Genomic DNA, 13,639 nt, shown 5'->3' on the forward strand with positions numbered 1-13,639 from the left:
ATTTCCACATCTGTATGAGCACACTGTTCTAGAAACTTATCTTGGTAATCCTCTGCTTCTTCAAAGTCATCACTAAATAATTTTTCTCCATCTTCAGTCTGCAAAATCTGCTGCGAGATAGCACTCTGGCATATGTTAAGTCTCTTTCAAAATCGAAAGTATTTTTAAATCTCTTACTTCTTTAGTTAATTCACTTTCGGTTTTCTTTGAGATTTGAGAAAACACAATTCTAAGTCCTCTTCTTTGAGCCTTTAAAGCGATCAAATCCATCTTCAAAATATATTCAAAGTTGAAGTTCAAAATCAAAGGTTCAATCGGAAAATTCTAATTCATAGCACCCAGTCCCACTGAGGGTACCACTATGTTGCGAAGAACGCAGAAAATATATAAATTAAATATATTCAAAACAGTTCATTCAATTGCAGGCTGCCTGTACCCGAGGCTGGGTGCGTTATGAATAAAGACAAAAAATTCTTAATAAGCCATTCTTTATTTTCATCAAAACAGTCTTACTCTTTCGAGATCAGCTTCTGTTCTGTCTACAAGCAAACTATTCGAAACACTCAGCAGGCAGGCTGACGTCATGAACAGCAGCACCTCCCGCCAGTTATTACTTCAGTTCACTTCATATATATATATGACTGCGTTGATTGCAGTCAAAGGGAATAAGCTGTTTTACATTAGATGCATATGAAAGGGGTACTGTGATATTGATTTTGATATTACATGTGTTATATTAATATAACATATGATTGATTAGACAGATTGAACACTTGTATTTTAAATTCCTTACCTATATTATACAGAGAATTATATCAAGTGTATACCTATACATACTTATGAGAGGAGTGTTTCGTACTACAAATGCATATAAATGGGGTACGGCCAGAGCTTAAATTGCAAGGAGCCTGGCTCCTGTACTTCTCAGTTTTCAAAATTGGACCAAAACAATATAAATTATTATTTCAGCCGAACCACACTGGAGTCCTAATGTCCTTTTATGTAAGTGAATTGCAGTTTTAGCATATAAATTTGGTTTTAATAGTAAACATGCCTTAAAAAGTTTTAACTTCTGAATACAAACCTGTCTTTCCCTCGCACTCAAGCTTTTCACGGAGGTTGAGACTTTTAAGGAAAGAAAAGCCGCCCAATCTCATGTCAAAGGATTATTCTCCAGGATATGCAATGAATTATGAGAGCGGGCAAATTTTGTATTCCTCAAGGAACTAAAACTGATGTGCTGGTCGTGCACATTTCATGCTAGTTACTTCCTACTGCAGAGCTCCTGTAGACTTTCTTAGTGATGTAACCAAACAGGAAGGGCTACTGCTGTCACTTTACAAAGAAGTCTTAGGTTAGGTCGTAATATCACGTTATATTCAAGGAAAAATGTCTGCTTGACGGCTAGAATTATATCAACAGGGCATTGCACTGAGGAAGTCTTGAACACTTCCCTCTCTATTTTCAGAGCTAGACTTTTTCGTTATATTTCTTTCCATATCCTCATATTGTTTCTAGAAATCTCGCTATTCTCCTTAGTGGAGCTTTAATAATTGTATCTTCTTTCCTTGGCGTGCTGCAAAAAAGAGTGGTACCTTTCATCCCCTGAAACTACATTATATGTATAATCAGGGTGTAAAGTCAGATGGAGATCGGTTAAGCTGCTTCTTAGCATCTAAGTGGAATTGCAATTCTAGCTAATGCCCCAAATGAGACAAGGTCCGATACTTTTTTTTTCTAATTAACTATTGGAAATTTATTTAATAATTTATTGAATTTTTCTTTATTTCTTTACATTTTTCTTAATTTAAATATATTATTCAATTATAGCTATTTTATTTATTTATTTTTCTTCCTCCAGTCTTCCATAGGGCTCCAACACTTCTAATTTTTTTAGAAATTAAGCCCTGGGTAAGAAGACACTGATTTTGGTATTACATGGATTATAATATTTTTACAATAGTAAAAAACACTGATATTGAACAAATTGAATACCTATATAAAATGGAGAATGGCATGAAGTACATATACATGCTTCTGATAGGAACGATTGTAGTCAAATGGGATAAACAGACTTTTTCACTGCGAGTACATACGTATAAATGGGGTAATGCTACATTAATTTTGATATTGCATGCAATATATTGTGTAAGCTATTATTTGCAGTAATAGCATATACAAAAGCGGTAGAAAAAATGCATTATGTCACATTACTGTTGCGCTACATATCATTAAAATGGAATATACCAGCTGTGTAATGTAATTGCTGATGTCCTGCATTTATCATTACTAAACTGTTAATTTGTTATGCTAACCCAGAGTTTGATTGGTTCAGGATTAACACTGATTACAGAGAAGATAATATTGAGCCATTTAAAGAACCCACAAAGTTTTATGCAGACGAAGAGGGGAATTGCAGTTCCCTAAATTTTAGAGATAAAATGTATTAACAGTAGTCATCTATTCTTAGATGCTGTAGTAACTTAAAATGTTCTAGGCAAAAGAACAGCTGTAGTCAATGCATTTCAGAATATGTTTTTTATGAGCCATTATGGTCTAGTAACTTCTCTTTTTAATGGAATGAGGGAGAATGGAGGAATATTATGTGAGAACTGTTTTTAAATATTGTCTATTTAATTCATAATATGCTGCCTAACAGAAAAAATGTCACACCATGAAATTGATTGGAATTTAACCAATTTTTGCACATGGATAGGTGTATAGATAATTATGATTCAGTTTTAAAAGATATCTAGCAATAAGACACTTGGGTATATAGAATATCAATATGATAATCTTTCTCGATTTTGGGCAGTACATTTGTAAATGCGTGAACCCGATAGCTATCTAAATCATGACGTTTGATATCATTTGTCATGTAATTGTACTGATGTGTCCCAAGAGTTTATTTTGTGGAGGAGTGGAAGTATCCAATCAATACCCTGTCATGCCTTATATATGCTTTATTGGTGAGAAATTGGAGGATTGGCCCAGAGGTACACATTGCAAGATACTCAGGATAGGCTGAGCAATGGCTGTATCTTCTTGAGAAATGGTTTGAAGTACCCTAAAGATGGAACTGTAAAGATGTCATCATAATAGCAGGGGCCTGTAATGTGCTATAGATGGATGGTTGTTATCACTAATGGCACTTTAAATCATTATTCTGTGCTGGCAAGCCCTGTGTCACTTGAAATGATAGATGCTTCTGCTCAGTGGCTTTGTTCCCACCACACACTCATATGCTGATCATCTGTAAGGCAGGGCAAGATTTGTTGTTGAAGACCATACTGTCCTATTTGACTCTTCTGTGACACCATTGCAAATATTAACAACAATGATTCACTATTAATTGAAGCCTCTGTAAAGAATAACTGATTATCAAAGCTGTATTGTCTAATTGTCACATCATCCATTTTGATAATGGAGCAGCTCAAACATTCTGTATCCTTTGCAAAATGTTTCCAGGTGTGACCATGGGTCAGATACAGTGTGATGTCATATGAACTGGTTAGTGCAGTGTATATTCTTGCTGTGGACTTTCAATGGTGCTACACATTTTCTTCCAAGGCCCATTGTCACAATCTTCAATGAACAGGTATGTGCCATCAACCTGCATTTCCACTGCAATGCAGTACAAGGACCAACCAGCACTTATGGAGACATTACACAAAGCCCTTTGTGAGCATGTCTTTGCTGATGCTGTCTTAAAAATATGATGTCTTATAAACATTACCTTGTCATCTTTGTTTACAGACTCGGAAAGAAAACTCTTATATTAGTGATAGCACCAGACCTGACGGCTCTGTATGTTGTTTGCATGCATTCTCTGTATGTGCAGAATGATGCATTTTCTCCATCAAACAGTATAAGAAAAGTTATTTCTAAAAAATAGATTAATTGCAAGTATGAATTCAAAATTATTTTTCGTACCAGTATTTTCTTCTCGTATTTTAGACATAAATAATTCCTGAAATAAACACTGGTTTAAGCCAAATTATATCAATTATTTGAATTTTTATGAATATGTAGCAGTTTCTGTGCTTTGTGCACTTTTGTTATTGCAACTTAGTGTTTTCTTTTTATAGCGAGTTTACTGCAAAAACTTGTAAATTCATTTATATATCAATACTTTTCTAATCTGACTATCTGAATACTGCTAATGTGAAATCGGTAATTTTATATATGTATTATGTGTGTTTCTCTTCTTAAAGTTGGAGCAAAATAGGTAGTTACCCAGATTTTGTTTATATTAAAAATAAGAATTTTGTTAAACTACATGTTTGGGTAATATTTTTTAATTATATTCTTATACTTTGATCACATTTGAAATGCTTTCCCATCCACATTATGTTTTGCTGGTATTTAAAAAAATGACAGCATGTTAGGATAAATACAATAATATTTAATACATGTGTCATACATGTATATATTTTTTCTAAAACTGAATATAGGCATTCCAATAATAAATTCATTACAGAAGTAGTATGTAAGATCATGTTTTCTATTTTGTAATTTTAAGCTTCATTGTATTTGTTCAGAATTTTGAGTGATACTATATCTTGTTATTTTATTATTTATTTTTATTTTCCATGTTCCATACTCAGAGAAAACAAGAGGTACTTTTATGTGAATAACAGAACTCAGCATTCTCAGTGGACATACCCTGAAGAATTATGTAATCAAGAAAAAACATCTTGGATGAACACATCAGATGTGGTTGCAACTTCATCTGCTTCTGGCTTTGCCTCTGAGAAGAGAGATGACCTTCAGACTGTATCTTCATCTGTGCCTGAAAGACAATTACCAGAAAGTCGTCCTGCATCTTTTGCATTTGATTCAAGGAAGGAAAGGGGTGGTAAGGATTTAAAAACTTAAATAAGATTAGAAGGAAAATTTCCATTAATTTTGGATTTTTTTTTTCAAACTCGTATTCATATATATTTTAAACTAAAACCATTAACTGTATTTTTAAGGTGTCTCTGGGCAGTATTCAGATAGTGCTACTGGTTGGAGTTCACCCCCTCCTCCACCTCCTGGTGTTGATTCTCCTCCTCCACCACCACCTCAGAGTCCTCCACCTGATAGCCCACCACCACCTCCACCTGACAGTACTGAAGTTGGAGATCTTCCTGAAGATATGGATCTTGACTCTGATGATTCAGGTCCACTGCCTTTTATCTCGCAATGCAGTTCTGACAAGGATATGCATATGCAGTACCCACCATTTGTAAGTGTTTTAAATTATTTTTTACTCTTCAAGTATTCCTAAAGTTAGTTATTTAGTCTCAACTTGCAAATTTATGAAAAATTTAGGATAACCAGAAGATTCTGAAATACGTAAATTAAGCTTTGTTTATAAGCAATTGCTCATGAAGGTACTGAAAGTTAAGTAGATCAGGAAACAGTAATAAGCAAAGCAGATAAAATAATTCATCTGCAAATTATTATTGTTAAGTATTTCTCTTGTAGAAAGCTCTTTTACACCACTATTGAATGTATTCATGGATTATTTCCTATTCTTCACATTGTTTGAGTTATTTAAAACTTAAAGTAATTAAAATTATTTAACGTAATTTTTTTAATTGTGAGACTCACTCAGGTGCATGTCAGTAAATTTTTATGTTATTGATACAAGCTTTTAATGTTTCTAAATGCATGTTTCTTTACATTGCTGTACATGATTTACATTTACCTATCAAAATTTCACCTTTTTTTTCTGCTATGTATAGAGAGATTCAAAACTTATAATTTTGCAGAATGAGATTTAGCATGCTGAGTACTTCTTTTTTCTATGTGCATTTCACAGTGAAATTGTTCCTCTAGATGTTTGATAATTTAAATTTTGGCTTGTTTTCATGTGAACCAAGTTATAAAATTATAACTGCTTACATTAGAGCTTAACATGTTCAACAGGTATTCAATTAAAATAATACATGTGGGAAAGCTATTTTGAGAACAGGAATAGCTGAACAGTTAAAAAAAAAAAAAAAAAGCAATAATATAGGTAAGATATCAACATCAGTAATTTGAGATGAAGAGATTGTCTTAGTGCCAATTCATTTTTTTTTTTTTTTTTTTTTTTTTTTTAATTATGGGCAGTATACAAATTGAGTTATTTATGAAGAACTATATCAAAAACTTTGAATCATACCTTTGTAATAAATTACATTTTGCTGAAAAAGCATAAAATTAATTGTTCTAGTTTTGATTAAAAATATTGTTTTACCAGTATAATGTAAATTGGAAATCTCTGATGTATTAAAAATTGGAAATTGGCTATATAAGCCTCATGATTTCTTCTCTACATAAAAAGCTATGCAGGTAAAATTTAAGGATTGATAGCATTCCAAGTAATGACACAGCAAATAAAACATAAAGGCTTGGAGCAATTTGCAAAAATAAAATAATAATATAATAATATGTATACAGGGTTTCCAATGTGAAGTGGAATAAAATTTTCTGCATGCAGGAGGATGTGGAAAATTCATGCCATTTTAAAAGATCCGAGTGATTATTAATTGTATCACGGGTAAGATAATGTTAGAAAAAATTTGGATGATTTTATGCATAGCCCTATCATTGGTAAAATGGGAAAAGGGCACCGTATTTATGGTGAGTTTGGCATTGCATATATCACTGTTTTATATACATAGAAAATCATCAAAACTGTAGAAACAGCTGTTAGAAAGATACATAGGGGGCCACTCGGGGACAACACTCAAAGGATGAAAACTAGTAGTCATATATATAAATTTAAAAAGTCATCAATACCAAACTGCATGTGGTATTGTACCAACTGTAAATGGATACTGGATCCTCTCTGCATTGCAGGGTCAGTGTGCTGAGAATTTTCCGTAAAGGTAACTGTTTTGCCTGATGATTTAAGCCTGGATGTCATTTGTTTGTCTCAAAATAAATGTTTGAAGATCTAACATGTGTTTATAAGTTTTAGTAGAGAATAACTTTTGAATTATAATGTTACTGTAACTATCGAAATTCTGGTATTATAGTAGTTATAATTTTTAGCATCTTATTATTATTAATATTTGTGTTCTCTGAAAATCACTCTTAGAATGTCACTCTTAGAGATATCATTTGCACCAAAAGAGGTGTCGCTGCATGTAAAAACCATCACTGAATTCAGTAGTTGCTTGTATTGAGGAAAGAAGTAATTTGAATATATGTTAAATGTTTTCCAAGGATATATGGTATAAGAAATTATCAGTAACACTTAATCTGCAGTTACTGCTAAATTTTAAATGTTGAAACTTTGTGAGAAGTTTTCAACCGACGTATTGCAATTTGTGCACAGGAATCACACAGAGTATAATGTATCTGTTTAATCTTATAGTATGCCAAATTATAATCTATAAGCTCTGAGATTCCCATGTACGTTATACATTTATGATGCAATATGTTATCTGTTGCATGTATGAACTGAATAGTGTGTTTATAGGTCAAAAAATATGTGATAATATGTCAAAAAATATGTGAATCAAAAAATATGTGAACTTGCCTTCATTAATATTCCATGTCTGGGAAAATGCAAAATACATCTTTCCTTCTTGAGCACTGTTTTGCATATATCAAATCTGCTGCTATAATGCTGTAAAAGAATGTCAGCAGAACTTAGTTTTGTTTCTTGTGCTAATAGACATTTTAAGTTCCAAAAATTTTTATCTCATTTGAAACCATGTATTGCTCTTTTGCATAATAATAATGTTTCAGTTACTTGTATCACTCTGGTTTCAATGTATTAAGGACGTCAAGAAACATAATAAAACAATATACGCACACACGGTGGCGGGAAATTTTGAGTCGCGCATTAACATAGTACACAGTCATTGTTAAATATAGCAACACTGTGAGACCATGATAATATATGCTATTTCAGTTGCTATGGGGTGCAGCATGCTTTCATATTAAAGGCATATTACAAAAACAATTATAGTTGTGAAGCTGTGCAGTGTCATTTTCAAGTGCATTGTCATAATATGGCTGTGTCGGCCCATATTGTGAATAAGAGGGTAGAAAGATTTGAAGCAGTGGGGTCAGCATTGAACTTGAAACCTGTAATGCCAAGAAAAATGGCATGAACTCCAGAGACTATTCAAGCAGTTAATGCAATGATCGAACAAAAGTCTGCAACATTCTGCATGACGACATGCCAAGTCATTAGGATTAACTCAACAGAGTTTTGTTTGAAGATTTAAAACTGCATTCATATAATCTCCAGGTAACCCATGCATTGCAGGATAGCAATCTCAACAACTGACAAACATTTGCTGAGCAGGGAATGCATGCACATGATTTCAGCAAGATGGAGCTACAGCGTAGCAAGAGTATCAATTGCCACTTTTTGAATTTGTATGGAAGGCACATCATGTCCAGGAGCTGCGATATGATTTGGTTTGCGAGATCGCGACCTCAGACAGCATATAATTTCTTTTTATTTGGAGCCATTTAACGGCCTTTCATTATGTTTTCTACTTTACCTTGTATACCATATGTACTCAAAGCTGTGATATGTAAAGAGATTCAATCTGTTACTGAGGATGTACTGCAGAAAGTTTTTAAAACTTCCATAAACCTCCTAGATATATATATATAGAGAGAGAGAGAGAGAGATTATTAATTCTCTATTTATGATTTTATCTCTGAAGAAAGGAAATGTAAAACTATTGCAAACTGAAATTAGGAAATGGTATTCCATAAGAGGAATGTATTAAAACTATTAAAATCTTATAATTAACTTAAGTTTAAAATTTGTGTTGGTATTCATTAAAATGATATATTTTTTAAAAAGTACATACAAAATAAGGTAGAACAATATATGCAAGCAAGTAAATTATTGCTGATTTCCCAGAAGGTTGATTTATCAGTAGGAATTAACCCTCCCCCCAAAAAATCCATAATAATTTGGGTATGATAACATGTCTTTTCATATGTTTTAATGAATTCTTTTAATCAGGAAAACTAACATATGAAATTTGTATTTAAATGAATAATTAACAAATTTCAAACATGAAGGTAATTCCCCAACACCTTCAAAAAAGAACATATTTAAAAAAAGATTGTTCTAAAAACTTATGGAAAATATAGAAGTGTCAATGCATATGAAACCATTTTAAGTATATTATAAAGTTTAAAACTCATATAATTATAACTGGAAGGACATTTTGTGAATGTTTTGTAATGTAAGTCAGATATTCTCAAAAATATTTTATATCAGTCATTTATTTCCTTTGAAAATTAATGTATGCAAAACAGGAAATTTTTGTGAGAAATAGTGTCTCAGTAAGGAGTGTGAGAACTACTTACAGGCTTTGAGACATTATTGCTCTATTTTCAGTTAGAATCAAGGTTTACATCAATTTACTGTCTCTATTAGCAGGTATTTGTCTTCTTTCTGTTTTGCATTCCTTACTTTTCTACACAATTTAAGAATACCGTCATTTGTTTTTGAAGGATTTGTAATATATTGCGCATTTAAATATCTGGTTGTAATGAAAGTTTTCTGCCATAAAATATTCTTAATAAAGTTAGGGAAAAAACTTTAAAGCAGGACATTTAGTGCGGTTAGTAATCATCCCCAAATATATGATTTTCTGCCAACAGTTTGGTAGTTTTTCAAAGCCTTAGGCCCAGAAACTTGGTGACAGCGAGTCCAAAAACAAATCAACCTCATTTCAGACGTCCTACCAAAGCAAGTAAAATTTTATACGGTGATGATGTTATTGTTTTCTTATGATACATTTTTTAATGTTAGCTTTTGTGTAATCTAGATAAACATATGAATATTAAATTTTTCTTGAAAAGTTATTGCAAATTCTCTGTTTGTTTTGTTTCATTATAATCAAACTAAATATTACATTTTGTTTTGTCAGAGGGCTCTGCGTTCACCTGAGAGATCACCTGAAAATTTTCCAAGTACATCTATATCTAATGCAGTTTCATCTACATCTCTATCCTTTTGTGATGACTTAAATGTTCCAATGAAATCACCACAGCCAGTATCCAACTCGCTTGATTGTTTGGATCCTGTAAATATGATGTGGACTGTGACAAACACACAACCATCCTGTAGTTCTGGAAACAACTATTCTTTTGATAGGGGAAATGAAGCTCGTGTTAATGACTTTCTTAGTTCTTCTACGGAAACAAAAGAATATGAAATGTGTGCAAGTTCTAGCAGTGGAGGAAGTATTTATTCATCAGACAGCTTCTTTTATCGTAAAACAAGCCCATACAGCACAGCCATGAAGAAAGAAAAGAAAAAGGTGTAACAATTTATGTTCATTTTACATGATGTACTTGTAAAGTAAAATCCCATTTAACTGAACTTTGCTTGCCCAAAGTGGTAATTAAAACTGACTTGACAAGCCCAAAAACCAGCTGTTAACAATTTTTGCACTTTTTGCATGCTCATTATTAAAAAAATAGACACATATTTTCTCATATAAACAAGTAATCATTTTATTATGCAGAAATAATGGTCTGTGAAATCCCTCTGCTGAAGATGACCTCTGAGTACTTAAATATTCTTAGTTAAAATTGTCAGTTAAAATTTAATCTGCACTAAAAAAATCAAGGGAATGTTTGCCGTTTTATGGGAAATGGTGCATTCATGCTATCCGAGAAGGCATATAAAATGCTGCCAGGTGCCGAATATCTGAATGCTGCCATAAAAATTGAATTTTTTTTTAATTACGCTTGAATATTATTTTGTCTATGTAATTTAAATAAAAGAAGTTTAAATTAGAATTTCAAAGTTTATTTTTATCTAAATGTACTTAAAAATTACATTATTGTCAAAAATAATGTGTGCGTAAAAGAGATTTTTAAATTCAGCATTTGGTAATCCTTTGTGTCAATTTTTGTTCAAGTAGTTGAACTGTTTCTGAGAATCTTTTTATTCATCTTCGTTAAATTTAGTGCGTACTATTATTTGTTGCTGTGTATTCATGTTTTACACTTTGTTGCCTGTGTAGTATAGAGCTTTATAGAAAATACATTATGCTGTGCTATGTTGACTCTGTATTAACATCATCTTGAAATAAATGTAGGTCACAATTTGTGATTTTCTATAAGCAGTTTGTATAACATTTGTTTCGTAGTTGGCTGATAAGGTAAAGATGTGAAAATTGCTTCTTACCCTGTCATTTATTTCAAAGACCTTGTTCTGTAAACTGAAGACTTTTTTCATTACTATTTATATATGTTCATATTGTAATATTTTCCTAATGTATTTATGTCTTTCCTTATTTTTGAAGCCAAATAATCTGCCTGGTCTTGCTTTGAAGAAAAAGAACATTCCAACTTTAGTAGAAAAATGGCAAAAGATCAAGGAAGAGCAAGACAAAGAAGACAAAAATTCTGATGATACTAAAAATTCAAATGGTGTATGAGAGTTTGCAACCTAATATTTTGAGTATAATACTTATGTTTACTGAATGCTCTATTTTGTTGATATACAAAGAAGAATGGTATCTTGTGTTCTGGTGGCTGTATGAAATCCTGCTTTCAGATAGACATAGTCTTTTTTCCAAAAGTTGCTTTGAAAATAATCTTCAGTGTACAATTAAATGTATTGTTAATTTTATTTTTGCATATGAAATAGTACATATGTGTTCAGATGACTTAAAAAGGCATTTGAGACTTAAAAAGGCATAGGAAGGTGTAAGTCCTCCTTCACCATGTGTTTGACATCATATTATCTTCTTTTTTAATCTCTGGCTGTTTTTTAATACAAAACAAAGCTGACAAGTTACTGATATGAACAGAATTTATCTGAACTGAGACTGAGTTTCAGTATTGTGATTTTTTTTAAGGTTGGTATATTAAACAGCATCAGAATTAACTGGTGCATTGAGACTACTAATTGTGCCCAATGTGATGCCAATAATTTTTTTATGAAATTAATAATGTAGAGATGTAACACTACAAAAGGTTCTTTATGTAAACCTACCTGATCATTGCTGAATATTTGATATGGGACCATTCGTAATGCTATGTACTTTACACTGTTACCCACATAATGCTCCATCTTTCAAATTCTTTGAATGTCAAAATTAATAAAAAATCATTTACGGAAGTTTAGAGAAGTTACCTATAGGCTAATCTTGATAGCATAGTGTAACATGACTAAGAATGCAGAATTTGTGAGGGAAACAATTGAAGCTAACCTAGGGGAAAAAATAGGAGAGATTTGACTTGAGGACTAGTCAAGGACTAGCAGTTTGGAAATTTGTTATTATTGTGAAGAAATATCAAAAGCAAAGTAAATGAAATTATTATTATAAAAATGATGCAGAATGAAGAACTATAATTATTATGTAAATCAGGAATCAAGAACAAAAATTTCATAAAATCATACTGTTAATTGGTTGGAAAAGAGGTTGAAATAAACTGTACTTATTATTCAAGAGCATTGACAAAATTTTCTGTACTATTTGTAATCATCATTCAGAACAAATGGTTAAAACTCGGTCTCATTTTTGTATTTGTCAAATATTTTGTTTGTAATGTGTCGAAATTTTTTGGTTGTGTATATTGGTGTGAACAAAGTGCCAGTTTCATTTATGTATTTTTATTAACAAAGTATTTGTTTCTCATGCAGTTGTAGAGTGGTAGGGAATCATTTGTTTTTTGAATGTAAAATTGTTTATGTATAAATTTATTAAAATTGTTATGAAATTTTGCATAGTGCTATATTTTTAATTGCAAGATCATATAACTTAAGTGGTAGAAATGTGTTTCAACAAACATCAGGCATCAGAATTTTGCAATTCACCCAAGTACTGAAACACATTCTGTTGCTTAAAAATTAATTCTTTCATTTCATTTCTCACTCGTCATATTTTAAATCTATGGCCTTTTTTTAGTTATTACATTCTGACTTCACAGTTCTGTCAATGCTAATCCTGTCTTTGTTTAAAAAAAAAAAACTGATAGTATTTAAATATTCTTCATTAAAACATTTGAACCTGAATTAATATTATATTTAATGCAAGAAAAGATACTTAATGGCCCCCAAAGATTTTTATAGTTTTTATCAAATTTAGTAAAATGAAGTAAACAAACAAAATCTCTTTTTAAAATATAAGGTATATAATGCATTTTTTCCTTTTGGGGAAAGCACTTTTAAAAAACTCAAGTTCTTTTTTATTATTATAATTCCCATTAATTAGATGATCACTGAGCCTTTCCTTTTGAATATTCAAAAAGAATTATAGAATATTCAGTCTTCATTTGCTTTGTGAGTAGTACTGTGTTAAACAAATAGTTTAATACTTGAATAAAAAATATAGCTAGGTAGAAGCCTGTGTACATTAAATTTATCAAAGGCCATGAAAATAGATATTTAAATCTGCAAATTATGCAGCCTGAGTGTAATAAACAGGAAACTGTTTTTAAGGGCTTGTATTTAATTAGAGAATTGGTTCACTTTTTTAGCTCTGTGGCCAGCTAAAATTCTGTATTCCATTTTTCCCATTAAAGGTATGGAAAAAACTCTTGTCTTTATTAATCTTTTACAGTAGTCAAAGTTCTTTTTTGAATTCCCTTCACATACTGTAAATTAATTTCATAATGAATTTTTTGCTGTATACATAAGCTCTGTAATTTTCAATTCATT

General features: G+C 31.5%; 1 protein-coding gene across 8 annotated transcripts in view; it reads left to right on the forward strand.

Annotated features, from left to right (window-relative positions):
* LOC118186561 (uncharacterized) overlaps positions 1-12,704 on the forward strand; it is a 175,242-nt gene extending 162,538 nt beyond the window's left edge. For all 8 annotated transcript variants that reach the window (XM_085809281.1, XM_085809285.1, XM_035356671.2 and 5 more), the window contains 4 exons: positions 4,608-4,858; positions 4,977-5,230; positions 9,891-10,283; positions 11,277-12,704. In XM_085809281.1, coding sequence (XP_085665407.1) covers positions 4,608-4,858; positions 4,977-5,230; positions 9,891-10,283; positions 11,277-11,411 — 1,033 coding nt within the window. In that variant the 3' untranslated portion in view covers positions 11,412-12,704. The remainder of the gene's footprint in view (positions 1-4,607; positions 4,859-4,976; positions 5,231-9,890; positions 10,284-11,276) is intronic.
* Positions 12,705-13,639: the final 935 nt, after the last annotated feature.

Source organism: Stegodyphus dumicola, chromosome X2 (genome assembly GCF_044657685.1).
Source record: "Stegodyphus dumicola isolate Sdum_Otavi_A_Nest chromosome X2, ASM4465768v1".
Classification (NCBI taxonomy): Eukaryota; Metazoa; Arthropoda; class Arachnida; order Araneae; family Eresidae; genus Stegodyphus; species Stegodyphus dumicola.